Source organism: Pomacea canaliculata, linkage group LG12, assembly GCF_003073045.1.
Source record: "Pomacea canaliculata isolate SZHN2017 linkage group LG12, ASM307304v1, whole genome shotgun sequence".
Taxonomy (NCBI): domain Eukaryota; kingdom Metazoa; phylum Mollusca; class Gastropoda; order Architaenioglossa; family Ampullariidae; genus Pomacea; species Pomacea canaliculata.
In genome coordinates this window covers 18,855,709-18,872,895 of record NC_037601.1, presented here as the reverse complement: position 1 = coordinate 18,872,895, position 17,187 = coordinate 18,855,709, and the positions used below count along the sequence as shown (strand labels likewise).

The following is a 17,187-nucleotide window of genomic DNA, read 5'->3' as shown; positions in this document are numbered from 1 at the left end:
AGTTCTCCCTTCACCCAACCACATCATGACACGTAGCTGGTCCCCTGCCACCTGCCCAGAATGAAGTTCGTCCCGAGGTCTGAATATCTGACCCTCCCTTCATTCCAAGTATTGTTCAGTACAGATAGCTGCCTATCATCTTACCCCCCTTTTCCCTCCTCTACCCAAGCACGATACTGCACAGAGGTTTCAAGTCCTCCCAACATCATCAGCAAGGTTTCTCCAGCCTCGCACATTCATTAAAACAATGGCGGCCGAGGAAAATAACTATCCTCGGACTAAATGGAAGATGGCACGAGTTTTACCGTTAACAACTGTCCTCATCACACTGCTCTATGAACACTGGCAGTTTCCACGACAGAAGGAAGTAAGTTTGATGTAGGGACTGGATGCAGATGGTGGCTGGGTGGAAGACTTTGCAAGGGACACGAGAAACGGATTGAGTGGTGGACAGCCACCATGCCAGTCAAAGCTAATGTAAAGTGAATAACTAGATACTAATTTCAATAAAGGGAGAACATAAACACATCGCTATTACACAAAAGTGACTGTTGTGGAGAAAAAACCTTGTAAAAAAAAAGATTTTTCTCCCGAGCTTTACATTTCGGGAGATAAAAGGTACAAATTAATGATCAGACAGACTTAATACTCTTTCGAAATGTCAAGAAAAGGAGTCGGCCACACACATCCAACTACAGTTTTTGTCAGATTATTGCGGTGTGGCCACATCCTTTATTAACACAAAAGCCAGGTTAATATGTTAGAATCAGCGCAGGCGAGATGAAAGGTTCCAAAACCACTTTGCGGCAGCAAACTGCAGTCCAAGACACCACAGGCTCAGGACAGGGCCGTTAAAGCCGCGGACAAATCCACTTTACCACCCTGTGTCCACCATACACAAACAATCGTTGTGGTTTATCCAGGGAGCATCAGGTGACCCGGCTGACTGGACCCATCCATAAAAGCAAACAGCAGGCGAACGCGAGACTAAGCCGTAGTTGCTGGACGTGACGCCGACGTAAGCTAGAAATCAATGGCCGGCTGTCTGGCTGTAACCCCACCTCCTCGTGTTTGGCAGTTTCCAGCCAGTGAGGATCCAAACGTTTACCAGTCTTCTCCCAGTTCGGCACACCATGGCGACGCAAGAGGGTGTCTGACTTTGAAAAGAGGACAGTGTAGTCGTGAAAAGATCCCATAACCTCTCAGTCGACCTCAAGGACTTACCAAAAATAAATAAATAAAAAATAAAAATAAATAATAAAAATGTGGTCGCTACCAAGTTAACATCTTCATGGCAGTCTCTTGTCCCGAGGTTGGTACCAGACTATTGCCCTGTCGCCAAGCGGCGCTCTGGGAGGCCGAGGGTGAGGACTCCGGGGTTCAAGACCGCTGTACACGCCTCCGCACCTGAGGCGATCGTGATGGTGCAGTGGTGTTGCTGGTCTTCATCAGTCCCGTGTGTGGTTGCCTGTGTTTGGTTGCCAGGTGCGCCCTGTCTCCCCTCGTCACCATATGGCGGTACTTGGCGGACGGCTGCTTGTTGTTTCCACAAAAGGAAAGGCCAGAGCCAGGCGACTATCACTGATATCAATGAACGGTCTCCGACTGGCGTTGCGTTTTGTGCTGACTCTAACAAAGAGTGGAACTAACGGAGGGGTAGGCGTTGTGGCTGTGGGGGATGCTGAGTCGACAGGCGCATTAACCGCCCGGCGGCTACGCCACCTGATGTTCCCCCTGTATGACCACGCAACTATCACAAAAAAACAATAAAACAAAACACACACAATAACACACAGCATTTCGCAACCCTGAATACATCTGGGAGGAGTTGCATGATAAGCACGAACGTAGACGGTTATGACAGTGACTATGATGACGACGATGATTAAAACAAAATCATTTATTAATAATGAATTTCTTGAACTAGACGGTTCTTGATGCGGATGGTTTTTTTTTTGTTGTTTTTTTTTTTGGGGGGGGGGGATGCAAATTTATTAGCCATAAAAATGTCTGAGCTCCCATATCTTAAAACAGAAAATTGTATGTATATACAAAAAGTGAGAGCGAGAGGAAAATATCTACAGCAAATTAATTAAACTGAGCAGTTCTTCACTGCAGGTGTTTATCCAGAGAAGTGGACGGTGCAAATACTTGTAACGCTAACCATGCCAGAGTTCACATACCTTACAAACAAAAATTATAAATATATAAGAAAAATATAACAACCTTCTGGAACTCTAACAACCCAAACACACCAGCCGGCTCTCTATACCTTCATCTCCGTAAGAAAATTACTTCGATAAAGACACCCCCCTCCAGAGAAGTTTTGTGGGTTACCAAGGCAATCACGGTTAAGGGTGCAGCGAGAGAGAGAGACAGATCATCGTCTAGAAGGAAACCTCCCTCTTCACTATCACAACATCGAGTAACATCTCACATCGCCGGCGAACAAACAACAAACCAGTAATGGAAGGCGGCTCAAGGGCTTGAGATTACAAGAAAGCTGAGAACTAGAGAACAGGCGCAGCCACCGCCATGCTCACCCCCTCATTAAGAGTAGTCACTGTCGTTGGCTGTGTCGGGGATGTTGCGTGAAGGAGGAGGAAGAGGAGGCCAGTGACCAGGGCTCGACAGCAGTCGCGAAAATCAATATGGCAGTTCTGTGCACGTGACTGGGCAAGGGGAGGGGGAGGAGAGAGAGACGGTGTTGTCGGGCAGGGTCGGGAAAGAAAAACATCTACGAAAGAAACGAAGCGGCTAGCCCACCCTGCAGGCGGCCATACAATGCGAACCCGACGCGATCCCCCCTCCGAACACAGGTCGGAAGGTATTTTCGAGATTAGAGAGTTATTCCCTCACAAACAAGAGTTATCTCCCTGACGACTCAAGACTTTTAACAAAAACACAGATATCTCACCTGACCCCTTCCATCACCAACCCCCAAAACCCCAGCTTTCTCTCCGGCGAAGTGTCCGTTGAGATTACAACCAAAGAGAGAGGAGCATGCAGGCTGTTTACCATGTTGATGTCCCAGGAATGGCGCCGCTGACATCTGGCGTGCTCCATGGCGCCGGCGACATGTGTCGCGGTGGTCAGACGACGATGAAGTGTGGAGGCTTGGTTCCCCTCTACTTCACACACACACACACCCGAACTTGCAGGTCGAGACACCCGCCCGACAATAGACTCGTACGTCCGTGGCTGGCCAGACCTGGCTACTGACAGACCTTCGTTACACCGCGCGCAACCACGGAACCAGCGCAGCAGCAGCAGCAGCAGCAGCACCGCATGACGCTATAGCTTGACGGCAACTGACGGCGTTGGAGCATCCGCCGCACGTGCTGGCCTTCGATCTCTGCGCACGCGCGCACACGCACAGAGAGAGAGAGGAGGAAGGAGAGAGAGACAGAGCGAACGTTAGCAGGAGGTGGGCTGACGGTGTGTGCTGCCCTCTACCTGCCAGACACACGACAACATTGGTTTCGCGGTCTTTGCGGTAATTTGCCGAGAGAAAGAGTTAATCTAAACATATATATAGAGCTCCGGAAACAGCTCCATTCCCCTCGAGAGGTCAGCGCAGGCCACATCTGGGGATATGGAAGTGAGTGGTGCACATGCGACAGGCGGAGTCTCCTCCTCTCATGGTCTTCCCTGATCACAACCTCGCCGTGATTATCTCAGTTGCTGGCATGAAGTAAAATATAACCAACCATTCTCTGGTCACACCAGGTTCCCATTGGTACTGAGAGAGGCAGGGAGAGTTTCTTGTTTTTGGTTTTTTCTTTTTTTCTTTAAAGCCACCTTTTAAAGAGGGACTGGATACATCTTCGGCTCCTGTTGCTAGAGAAGGACAGTCATGACTTGGGTTGTCGAGACGATAATGTTAGTGGAGGCCAGGCAGGTCCCGAGAGCCTGCAGACAAAAGTGCATGACCTGGCCTGATCATCACTCGCCGACCTGCAGCTCGACACAGCGTGAGATCGTCTGGCCACGATTCACCGGGAACTGGACAGAGAGTAGGTGGAGGGGTAGTGGTGAGATAGAGATAAACATCCAAAACGTTTTTCTCCATTCTTTTCTCTCAGTGTCAGACACCATGCTGAGAATACCATATTTTTTTTTTTGCTTTTTTTTGCCATACTTTCCGATTGCACCAGAGTGCACGCGAGAGGGAGCGGATAGAAGCGACAGTGAGTGGGCGGTGTGTTAATATTAAACTTCGTCCTCACGCCCTTCCCACTCAGCTCTTCCTTTTATTTTGGTAAATTTTCTACCGCCTTGCAGATCAACCCTGTTCTGTCTTTACACTCCCCTACCCACCACACACACACAAACTTCCCGAGAGAGAGAGAGGCAAAAACTCTGGAGCTTCAGATCCTCACTTGACCTCCCGGGACACACGTAGGCGGTACAAGGAGGCAATGAGATTTCACTCAAACTCACAACCCATCGATTATGTAAATCACTCCCAGGACAAAGCTCGCAGTTACTGGATGTGTGTGAGAAAAGAGATGAAGAGCCAACGCACTTTAACCACACCCCTACCCCGCACAACAGAAATCAGTCAGACCTTACCCCCTGTGTAGTCACGTGCTCAGTTTCAAACTTGTAGACGGTTGAACGAACATTTTAATGACGACTACTCAAGATACACCGTTTTAATAAACAGCGTGCACCAAGACTTTTTCCTTTCTTTTATAACAAGCAAAAGAAGGTTGTAGAGAAAAAAAATGTAGTCAAAGAACCAACAAGCTAGGGACCATGAGAAAGGAAAGGTTAGAGGAGGGAACTATCTTCAGGGTTGACTTGTATGCCAGGACATCAGACGACACTAAGCTTTTCGGCTGAACTTCCAAACATCTCCGTTGGCTTGTGAGGTGTTGAAAACAGGTCTTAACTCGCCGGTCTCAAAAGCAAACTGAAGTGTGGTGTGAAAAGTTCACTTGCCCCGAACCCATCGATTTGAAGTTTGATTTTCCTTAGGTTCAAAACCACCGAGCGCCGATGCCACGACAGAGAATGGATCGTGAACACGTCCTCGAGAACCGTGTCCTGTCGGCTTTCTTCACAAGCACTGTGTGGTCAACAACTACAAGCTTGACACCCAGCTTTATACTGTATTCAGGACCTGGAGGCTATGGCATCATTCATCGCGCAGGTGAGACCGACACTGCGACAGACGACAAGGAAAAGGCGAACGAGGACAGTAGGGAGAATCGTCTCCTCTGCGTTGTACTCTAAGTTCCACTCTGCTTTCGACTGGATAAGTGTCTAACAGTTGGTAGCGGTAATTCTTGTTTCCTGACAACACTCAGAGGCCACCTATCTGGCCAGCAGGAAATGAAGCTATTATTCTGTCATTACGGCATCACGCAGCCCCATTCTGACCCACCACTGCAGTACAAAGATCAGTTTTTCTCCTCCTTGATGACGTGGCTATCAAACTGACCAGGCGTACCTCAACCATGCGAACACCACTTGGAAATGAAGCGATGAGCGAGTGACATCATGATGTGGAGCTGGATGTAATGATGTGGAGCTGGATGTAATACTGTCGAGCTGGATGTAGATGGCGTAGCGCCGACAACCGTGTCATCCAGCGTCTGCCAGTTCAGGTCCTACAGACTTCAGGAAAGGTCTAGAAGCCGGTCGACTAATGATGTGAAGTAAGTAGCAGGCCAGTCTGGGCGTAACGGTACCTTAGTGCATCCATTTCCAACACTGAGAGGCGGTCCCGCACCTACCGGGGGAACTCTAAACGTCCCGCCCCCTCGTTACCCAAACTGTACAGCGCAACATACAATAGACATAATATTTATAATAGACAAGAGTGAACAACTATTCCAGCAAACCACACACACAATCTCTATTTGTGACTCCGTAACTTCATTACACCTGATATATTACACATTAATTTAACAAAACTTTCATCCATCCTCATTCACTCGCTCCCCTGTCATGACAAGCTCGGCTGCCACAAACCTCTGACGGCGGATCCCGGAGTGTGGCCGCTCGTTTATGAACCCTTGGCATTAATAATAAAGACTGCGAGTTCCGGGTCGAAGGAAGGACACAGAATTGTGCGGGGAAATGACTGCTCTGAAAGCTTTATCGACCACTGAGAAAATATCTTTATTTTTGTAAGGTCAAATAGAAAGTAAACACGTTGAATTACAGCTGCTGTTGACAAAATGGATGCAATAACAAGTTGTATTGTTTTACACAGGCTTACGTAATCGCAATTATGTATGTATAGGCAAGTGTTTTCCACCTTCATCAAAGAAATTAAATAAGGAAAACAGTACATGAAAGTAATGACATCTAACATGTCACTGACAGAGAAATAAGCTCTAACATGTTCAGCATCTGACAAAGAAAAAGTCATTCCAACGAGTGTGTTTATTTAGTTCGTTCAAAATCATCATCAATACTTTTTGTTTATCTTGCTTACTCCCGCTGTCTTGAGATAAATCAGTTAATTAGCTTCCTTTTTTTTAATGTCCATTTAGCAGCCCCGATCTTTTTCCTTCCATTCCACGGTACTGTTTGGCTCTCATTAATCGGATCATTCGGGTTGTCTGAGCAAACCGTAATAACCGCCCGCTCTCTTGCTATTTTGAGGAACAGGCTTCTGAACTACAAAACCTTCACATTTTTCGCTCCTCCTCGCCCCCCCCCCCCCCAAAAAAAAAAAAAAAAAAAAACACAAAAAAAACAAACAACAACAAAAAACAACAAAACAAACAAACTCAAATTTCTTGTGAAGAGCTATTTCTAGGGTTTGTGTGTCTCTAATTTACACAGCCAAGATATGACAAGCGATATCAAGCCCACATTAATTCCACATTAATTCCATCTATAAAAATTGACAGCGAAACGAGTTTGATCTTCTGTGACCAAACAGTCCAAAAATAAAATATCCCACCCCCACATCTAGCTTTTTAACGACTACCCTAAAAGCAATCTGGAAGGTTCATGCTTAAAATCTGCATATTTATTTGTTTGAAATAAAAAAAATCTGGATGTGTTTCTCGGTAAAAATATTCATAGATATTTTATTCGTCACTGTAGACAACACTGGTCGTCTTCTACATCAGTGAACTTCTCAGGGTTCAGCACAAGCCTGGCTGACTGTTTCTCTGCAATGGTCTCCAGTTCTTTGGCGACATCCGTACATAAGACAGTAATGAGATTACACCCGATGTACACACCCGACCGTGCACACAAATGTCGGCCGTCAAAGCTTTAGTCAGCACGAGAGTAGCGACGTGCTGAAGACGAGAGAGAGAACAAAATAAAATATTATGATTTAGGTGAACTTTTTATAACTGAAACTTATTTGTTTGAACAAACTGGCTCACCTCCCCACCTCCACAACAAACACACACAAGCACGACGATGTTTAACCCCGTGTCAGCAGCAAAGGTCATAGGGCAAGCTGCACGCGCACACGCAGGAAGACCATCTCAAAGCGAAGAATTCTGTTATTTCGCTTCACTCCAGATCCCAAGGGCGGTAACGCTAGGGGAGATAATAAATACGCAGTCTACATTCCCCTTTCTCCGGACTAAAAAAATAAAAGTTTGCCCTGAATCCTCCTGAAAACAAACGCGAGACGTAGAAATAAAGTAAAATATTACTGTGCAAGTAAACATTCTAACGATCAGATTCCTTTCCACCTTTTTGCTGTGTGGCTGCAGCAGGCCTGCTCGTGTTCTACCAGACTCCACTGTTAGTCATAAATACTTGGCTAGACCACGGAGGGACAACGAGTAATGAACACAGCAAACGGCTTTCATCCCTTAAATCAAAAAGAAAAAAAAAAGTTTAAATCGGAATTTAAGGAGGACAATAAAAATAAAGCCTATTAAACCTGAAGTAAACAAGGGCAAGCATGAAAGAGTACTGAGCCTAGCAAAGTGTTTCTAAGGGAGTGTAGATATGTACAGTACTGAGCCTGACATGGTGTCTATGGAGATGACAGATGCAGAGTGTTCAAGTATTTAAGGGGATGACAGGTAACAGAGCAAAAGCAGGGACTGGGAGTGTTTTACGCCGAGCCAGCAACTAAGGCTATATGACAGCAAACAGCCAGCCCTGTAAACAGATGCCACATGCAGAGAAAGATCAGTGAGCCCGATACGAGATCTGAATCCAGGACATCCAGCCCTCATTGTATAGGTCGGGGGAAGGGGAGTCAAATGTTATCATATCTCCAAATGTACTGTCTGGTAAATAAATTAGTCTCGGAACTCGATAAGTCGGGAGGGTAATTCCCTGTGGTCTGTTCAATGGTGTACCAACTTGCAAATGAACTCTCCCTCTACCCACAAGTCCACTTGACAAACAGAAAGGAGCCGGCAAACACGTTTTCACTCATTAAAAAAGTTTCAGTTTAATCCTCTGGAAATCCCTCCGCTGGGAGCAAGAACATCGCTAGCCCTCCAACACTTACAGGACTCAGCACAACAAACCTCTTCGTGAGACCAGCATCAAGTCAAACATCACGCACTGACTGCCATTGTTTATTTAAGGGCTGAGGGGAAGGGAAGTGTAAAGACGAGATCGTTCACCAAACAGTTCACAAACACTGTTGTCGAAGTCGACGAAGCTGCTAATGTTTTGGAAGCATGGCGGTATGAAGTGGGATGTATAGAAAGAGCGAGGACTGCACGCGGTGGTGTGTTTGCTGTTCACTGAGCATAGTTCACAAGCTTTGGAGACAGCCCGCTAAAACATTGGACATGAGGTCTGAATAGCTGTCAACGGCCAGCTTGTCACTAACTTTAATAATGCAAGAGGGGAAAATGTGCCGAGGGAACGTGTGCTCAATCGCGCGTTTACCGAAACCTGGGTTCAGACGAAACAGTAATGTGACTAGTGAGACTGGACATAGCCACAATGAGATGATTGCAAGACAAAAAAAAAAAAAAAAAAAAAAAAAGTGCTGAAATATTACGTTTGTATAAAACAAAATATCCGCTAAAATATAAAAGAGATGAACGTTTGTTTAAAACAGTGTTCACATAATATTTGAAAGGGAAAGTAAAGCTGGTTTTAAAGAGAAAAAGCTGAAATATTCGGTTTGTAAAAGAAAAGTACTGTCAAAGATAAGAAAAATATGCCAGAATAAAATTGTTTGTAGAACAAAGAAAACTAACGCAGCATCAACAAATCAAAAAACAAAATGATACAATCTGGGGTACAAGATGGACACCAAAGACGCGCTCGATAAGCCTCGGCAGCTGATTCCATCGCTCCGTCTGTTGAACCCACCACACAATCGTGGGGCATTGTTATCCTTGGGTCATTCAAATTAACCTTTGGACCAAGGATTAACCTGAAGGTGCGAGGGCGACCGGAGCAAAGGCTGCGACCTTCAGGTGCAACAATGCACTGCCGACTTTCAATGACCACAGTCACCATTGCTTACCTGCCAGCTGGCGGTTACCTCGTGCAACAAAGCAGTCTCTTTGGTCATGTCCTCTAAGACACATTCTTAACACTGCTATGTACTTAACCTGTACAGACTGACAATCCACCTGTTGTTGCTGTACTTACAGAAGAGACAATCTACCTGTTTTCGTCCAGGTCAGGAAGCCACCTAACGCCGCTGCTCTTCAGGAACACACACACAACCCGTCCTGCTGCTGCTGTACCTCGAGAACAGACCTCTGGTGTAGCTCTTTGCTGTTTAGACCAAAAGATGACCTCCTACTTGTTGTACCACCGGCCAAAGACACAAACGCTCCTTCTACAACTCTCCTGCTCTTCACAAGAGCACTAGGAACCGTAAATTGCCGGCCCAACAACACCCACCCACCACTTTAATTGTTGAGAGTCGTCAAGACAAACCACGCATTCTCCTTCGGACCTGAGTGTTGACATGGGTAAACACGCTTCAAATACCAGCCCCAGTCGGACAAGGATCCGAAAGAGCTGCTCCCACACAACGGAGACAAAGGTTCACACCAAACCCTCCCCTTCCCTCAAAAAAAAAAAAAAACCTCGGCTGAACTCTGCTGCTCTTACACTCGTCTACGACTACAGTACAAGCAGCCGACACACTGGACACACGATAGCATTCTGCAATTACTCACGGATCGTACAGTAAAGTGATACAAGACTGTCAACAGTCTCAATGGGCAACTGTTGCCGGCTGGTCTGAAAAGGGGGAGGGTGAAAAACATTAATTGTTTGCTACATTACATTAACAACATACTGTTTTATTTTGTTACCCGTCTTCACCCAATAATAATGATTAATAATCAATTACCTTCATGATAATATAATAATTTTGTAGATTCTTCGGGTGGGTTCATCACTTCCATGTCATGGTTATAAGGAAATAACATCGTACAATAAATTCTAATTACCAGTTGTGCGGAATCAACTACTGATATAATTTATTCAGCTTTTACTGCTACGTGGCTCAGGAATTTAAACCAAAAACTTCTGGTTTCCATCACATCTTAACTCCTTTCCAGCAATATCACCATATCAGTTTTCATTTTTTAAAAAACCCTCCCTCGTGCAACCTTGCACTTAACAGCAAAACTCTGGAAGTAATCAAAGACATGGAAAAACATAAAAGATAGCATCTACAGGAAATCGTGGAAAGCGATCAATTAAGCTCGGTATCTTTATGATAAGATACTCGATCTCTATTTCCTCACAATGTACCACGCATATACCAGACCTACACAAGACCTTGCGCTGCAACACGCGCCCTTGCACAGTAAACAGCCGAGCTGCAATAGAAAATAATAAAAATAAATGGAGAAACACTGAGAAGAAAAAAAGCAGTAAACTCCGTATCTGCACCATGCCTGCAGGAAAGTAAGCAGCGAGTGTTTACAAGCGAGTGCGCACTACTCACCTGTCGTAGAGGCGGCCTGGAGCGGATGAAGTCCAGAATGACTGCATGCGCGTCGTTCTTCACTTTAGGCGGGATATCGCCATTCACCTACAACAGGATGGACAGACAAGCGCAGGAGAAGGTTACATGCATGCAAAACACCGCCAAAAATATGCTTAAAGAGAAAAAAAAAACCAGATGGAAAGGAAAGAAAGGTTACACAAAAAATAAACAAACAAAATAAGATATCGGCAGAAAAAATTGTCTATGCTAATAAGAGTTGGCAGCAACACAAATTTTTCGTGAAGTTAAAAAAATAAGTAAAACAGAAACTGCAGACGTGCATCGTGTGGGCATTGCTGCGATGGAGATTGTAATGACGACGATGACGATGAAAGAGAAAAATGTTACAGCTGCAGCTGTTACACAATTTATCTATTTCCACCCCACACTCCTCTCCCACAAACCAATGTAGATGGAGAACGGGGAAGAGAGGAATGTTAAACAGATGGAAAATGAACCTGGTTGGGTGAGTTTCGGGGCTGAGGGAAAGAAGAGGATGACACCAAGTCTCTTGTTTATCTGGTTTGCGCACGTGTTTGCTTCCTCGATCACGTGTAACAATTTCGTAAACATGCTCTAAACTAGTTTCTCCCCCTCACTTCTCCCACCCACGTGTGCAGGGGTTGGCGGAAAATACTCCACACGCCAATGTTCTCTATAATTTATTTTTTTTCAAAACTCAGATATGCCCCTCCCTCCTTCACACCTACACCCACACCCCCCGGTGTCCTGCTTGTGATTTTGCCAGCATCTATTGCGTATCAAGAAGCGCTCGTCTAATTGTCTTCATTCTACCTCTCTGAACTGGAGAGCTCGGAGGCGTGCAGCACGTGCTTTCTTGCACCTCCCGTAAATCCCACCCTGCATCTCTCGTCAGCATCCCTCCCGCTACCTCCCGGCTTTGGCACGGCGCCCTTACAGCGCCTCCACACAGGCAGCGTGACGGCAGTCACAGGCTGCAGCAGCCAACGAGTGTTTGCAAACAAACTATCGCAATCATTCCCCTTCCCCCCGAGCCCTCGTGTAATAACTTGACACTTGCCAGCTACCTTGGTAAAAACCTTGAGGAGGGGAAAAGGTGCCGCGCACGTGCTTGCCATTTTCGTGATTTAATAAGAAAGATTGGGAAAGCCGGGGGAACTGGGGGGAGGCGAGAATGCAGGCGAAAAGTAGCAGGACCCCTTTCTCTGACAAAAGCGTGGCTGAAAACGAAGCCTGACTGCAGCAAAGTCTTGGAGGAGAGGAGTCTGGTCTTGCCGGCAAGGGACTGGGGCGCGGCGACCTGTCAAGCGGCGAGTCGGTGCCGCAAGACGCGTCATCACACGTGCAGCAGCTGCCCACCTACTATTGATCACACCGCCACATGCTGACAGCAGCAGCCGACTGTCGTATGGACATTTTGACAAAAAAATAAAAAAGTAAAAAAAGAAAATGAACATCTAATATTCTGTGCTAGCAGGCAAAGAAACATGTCTACCTAAACGAAGATACGGCAGACTATCATTGGAGAACATCTGTGCCATGCTATGTACCAGACAAGAACAAAGTCTGCAAACCTCCGAAAACAACCATCAGCAGCATCCGTGGACCGTGTTTTTTTTTTTAAAGCAGCCTTTTGCAGCTTTGCAAGTTCTTTGCCAGTGTAAGAGATGGTGATCAGTATCGATGGTGCACTGGACAAGATACGAGGAAACTGATCCTCTTCTTGTCCTAACCCCCATCCTCTCCTGTCTTTGTGACGCTGAAGGAGACTGTTTAGCGAGTGACATCTCTCTCTACCATCTCCTCCACCCTACCTTCCTCCGCTCTACTGCTCCTCGTCAGTGTTGGTTCCCCCGGTCCCACGCAGCGCCGTCTGGAGAGGCGCGCAGACCAGACTGGGTGACGGTAATTCACTCTGGTGGTCGCCTCTCGCAACCCACCTTCCGTTTCTAGTCGTCTCTCTCGTCCGTCTCACCATTCTCCTCCATCGGCCTTCCCCGTCACTCTCTCTTCTTAAAGCGACTCTTTAAAAAAACAAAACCCAGACCTCGGAGCGAACTGTAGCTAGTCGCTGTCAGTGGGTGACAGTGTCGTTCATGTGATGTGTATGTATGGCGGTCTTTGTCCATTTTAACGACTGTCACTTCGTAATTTTTCTGTCTCACCCTAGGAACAATGCTAGCTCTTTATTGCGGTAGCCATTTTAAGGTATGCATTTGATATGTATGTGTGTGCATGCGCGCGCGCCTTTGTAGGACAGAGGAAATAAGCAATTCCGAGGTAATTATCGGCACTGTTTGCCGTTGGGTGATGCAGGAACAAAGCAGCCTACAGCCACTCATTTCGCAACTTAGCTTCGACAGATCGGGCCTTAAATACTTGATGAGAAAAGGGATAATGGCGCACAGCTTGTATCAGCTGACGTAGTCTGCCTCCAGCACTGGTCTCCACGATACCACTCCTCCCCCCTTGCTGGCACTACAAAGACTATTTTTTAAGAGAGTGGGAATAAAAACTTGTATGAGTCTTCTTCACACGTAAAATTATTTTGTTGCATTTGAGATAAGCTAATGTAGTTTTTATGATCTTTAAGACAAAACAGATTTTCGTGCCCTCATTAACTTTATTACTGTCATCTTCAACTTAAAAAATAATGTTAGACTCTCTACAACGACAGATCGATTCGACACCAACAAACCTACATATGCACCTGTCCTAATGGCATCTGAAGAGGCACCCAACAAACATTATATAAGAGAAACGGAAGACCTACTGTCTTTGGGGTCACAGAGTTCAATGTCCGCTTTTGAAGGATGGCACCCACCTATGTCTTGTTACCTGGACGCTAGGCTTGGACCGAGCACTCACTTTCTAGCATGGGTTTGACGGAACCACAGCCCTCAAGGTCTGGCGACAATTTTCTGGGTAAATATCAACGCTGCTTAACTACAACGAACTCTTGTTTTATCTTGTTCCTCCAGACTTTGTGTCACTGATATGAAAACAAGATTGTTGAAAGAGAGAGTGTGTACGCTCGCATGCCAGAAGGAGGAGCGGCAACCTATTCTTAGCCATCTAGTAATGAAGAATTCCTACACAGTTTTGCTCTCACAAATCTTGTAGTCCTCTTTAATACACAACTTGCTTATCATTTCTTACTACTTTTCCCTAAAGTGCACCCACGGGGGGTTAATAGTTGTCTACACTAACTTCAGTAACTGCTGGTAGATAGAACCGCTCCCTCGCATTGCCCTCAGGTCTGGCCAACGCTTTCCAGCGCCATTCTACCCAAATGTCAACAATGCTCAACTGCCAGGAACCGGTGTTTACCCTCTTCCTCCCCACCTTGTAACGGATGTGAAAACAAAACTGTTGAGAAGAGAGTGTTGGGCGGGCAAACCTCTCAAGTGGAAGAAACATTAGGTTTGGTCGATTGTCTGTGTGTGTGTGTGCATCCGCGCGTGCGAGCAGAAATCGAGAGTGCTGAACTAATTCTCAAATCATTTATAAATAACACCTCTTCCTCTGGGGTTCGGATTTCTTGGAGGGTGCAGCGTTCACGGAAGCCATGATAACCATGATCCAGACACCTCATTTTCCGACCGAACGATCTGCTTGCCTGGTCACGATGTCAAAGTCGTTCAGACTGAAGGAAAGGAGACCTAACTCTATTCATTCAACCCCCACCGCGTCCTCCCTCTTTTCTTCCTCCGCCTATTGACTACAGCGGTACTGAATACAGTCTGTCTCCCCTATCTCAAAGCCCCTTCTCTTCCGCCTATTGACTACAGCATTACTGAAATTCACCATCCAGTCTCCGAACTTTCCTCTTCATTTTATTTTATACTCGCCCTGTTGTTCATTCGTGCTTTGACTAGCATAGGTTCTTCTGGATTTGGTAAACTCTATAAATAGGTGGTCGTAAGAGTAGTTTCTAAAGCAAGGCACCCTGCAGTTGTCAGGGTGATGTCTGCTGACGCCGGCGACCACGTGACCACAGGATGCCGCAGACGTGACAAGACTGCTGCTGAGGACTGCTGCGACGGAGGCTTTGGCCCGATGAACGGAAACCTCTGGTCCTGAGGTTCCCGACCCTCTTTCTGCTGGCATCGCCTGTTTGTCGCTTCGACTGATCAGGCCAGACGGCAATCTCAGCCCAGAACCTCGGTGGTCGAAATAACGGACGAGTTGCTTGGTTGGGATTGTTTCCTCTTCTTTAAAACGGTAAAAACCAACATGAAAATAAGGGGAAAGTCTTCTCTGATCACCAAGCTCACGTTGTTCTCTACTCCCTCTTTGACAGCCAAGACGAATACTTCTCGACACAGCCATGGTGGATCCTTACATGGGTACTGTCTTTCCGATACCGTCCTCGTGAATATTTACACTACAGTTCTTTTCACCAAAGCCCTGGGACTTTGGCAGTTTACCAACGTGTAAAACTGCAAGCTAACCAGACAGGCAAATTGAGTCCCGATCCATGAACCCCTCAGGAAAGTATAGCCGACCGGGCACAGGGGGAATTCCCGATAACGGGTATCCATGGGTATGTGTTTTGGGCCGGAGGGTCAGGCGTGAAACAGCTAAAAGAAACTTCTAAAAATCAAAAAGCAAAATTCGTTAATGTCAAATTTATTCATTCTGAATAAATGATTTTCTCGGAGCAAATCAGCAGACAAAAATAATAATTCATTTTTGGCCCGACGGGTCTACAGAATTTAGTAAACTGGAAAAACTGACAGGTAGGTGAGATACCGGAACCACCCGCATTTCACGCTGCTTTGCTAACACAACACATGCCCGACTAGTCTCTCCGTGAAAACTAATTTGTGAAAGGGGCAAGAACTCAATCATCCTACGCGCTCAAGAATCGTTGATGAACCTCAGAATCAGGCAGACTGTGGCCAAGTTAGTTAGCGGCCATTAGACATGGCCGCTGAACTAGACACCATGTTGAGCATGTGCTGACAGAAAAGCGTGTTTGGGTGGAAGCAGGCCTGGTGTCGGAATAAGACAGAGTACGCATGCGTCAGAGGAGGAAGCTCAAATCACTGGGATCTGATGCGTTACAAAACTACAATAACAAAATATGGTGAACAATAAACGAGAAGGGTAATTAATAGATGGGTAGTTAGCTTCTAGACAGGAAGTAAACTGGGACAGAACAATCCATCTTAACTCTGCGGTGACGCCGGAAAGGTTCTCAGTCGTCGGGTATTCATGTTGACTGAGAAAACCTGCAAACACATTGGCCCGGGCGCAGATGAGGCGAGCTTACTATGCTGCAATGTGTCAGCCTACTGAAGGAGGACAAGCATCACAAGCCCAATTTGTCAGCGGAAGAAAGGCTCTGAAGAAAAAACAACTCTATCACGATCCTTCCTGCGGTCAAAGACCGCGCCGCAGTTGTCGTGCGGCACGGCATGTACAATAAGAGGGCATTACAGCTAGTGAAGGACAGAAAAAAAAGCAGCCTCTACCGATAGACCCCACCATCTGGTACACTACCTAAATGGTGTGGATTCTGAGGAGAAAGAATAAACTGCTGACACCCGGCCAATACAAAAGTTATATCCCTCTTACTGAAGATGTGCCTAATAAGTTCTAGGGCCTCTCAAAGATACTCGAGGACAGTGTGCCACTCCTACCCACCGTTGCACCCAGAAGGTCCTCACTTGCTAGACTACAGGGTTTCTGACCAACATTCTTCCACTTGTGGGATCGACAAAATACATTACGAACAGCGCTAACCTTGTCGCCAAGCTGACACACTACAATGTGGACCCGGATGAAAGGCTTGTCTCCTTTGATCATACCGCCTTGTTTATCAGTGTGCCAATGAAAGCATAAAAATTAAGAAACTTAAAAGCGTTTCTCTGAGAAAAAAAAAATCTGTCACCTGACCACAACGTACTTCACAGACGAGGGCAACAGACTGGAGACCAGCAGACAGGAGGAGCAGCCAAAGGATGACATGTCGGCTCAATAAAAGTCAGTCTTTTCCTGGAGGACTTGACGAGAAGCCTTGGTCACATTCCGCCACACACCTCGCTACTGGGGCCACTATTCTACATAGCGATACTTTCACTGACCATCTGAACAGCCAGCATCCTGCCTCATGATTTTACTTGCTGAAGGCATATGAATACAGACCTACTTTATTTTTTAATGTCTGCCATTAATTACCATCTGGTAAAAGGATTTGGGTAGGACTACACCAAGTCCACCAACATGGAATGTGAGCTGCTATCTCCGGCTAGCCCATTGATCCAGTGAAACGTGCT

The 17,187-nt window shown here is 46.2% G+C and overlaps 1 protein-coding gene across 15 annotated transcripts in view; it reads right to left on the bottom strand.

Annotated features, from left to right (window-relative positions):
* Window positions 1-17,187, bottom strand: part of LOC112576476 (protein spire homolog 1-like) — a 67,670-nt gene that overhangs the window by 21,940 nt on the left and 28,543 nt on the right. For 13 of the 15 annotated variants that reach the window (XM_025258920.1, XM_025258923.1, XM_025258922.1 and 10 more), the window contains exon 7: window positions 10,880-10,966. The exons of the other annotated variants lie outside the window; for them this stretch is intronic. In XM_025258920.1, the coding sequence (XP_025114705.1) occupies window positions 10,880-10,966 (87 nt within the window). The remainder of the gene's footprint in view (window positions 1-10,879; window positions 10,967-17,187) is intronic. 15 annotated transcript variants of the gene reach the window in all.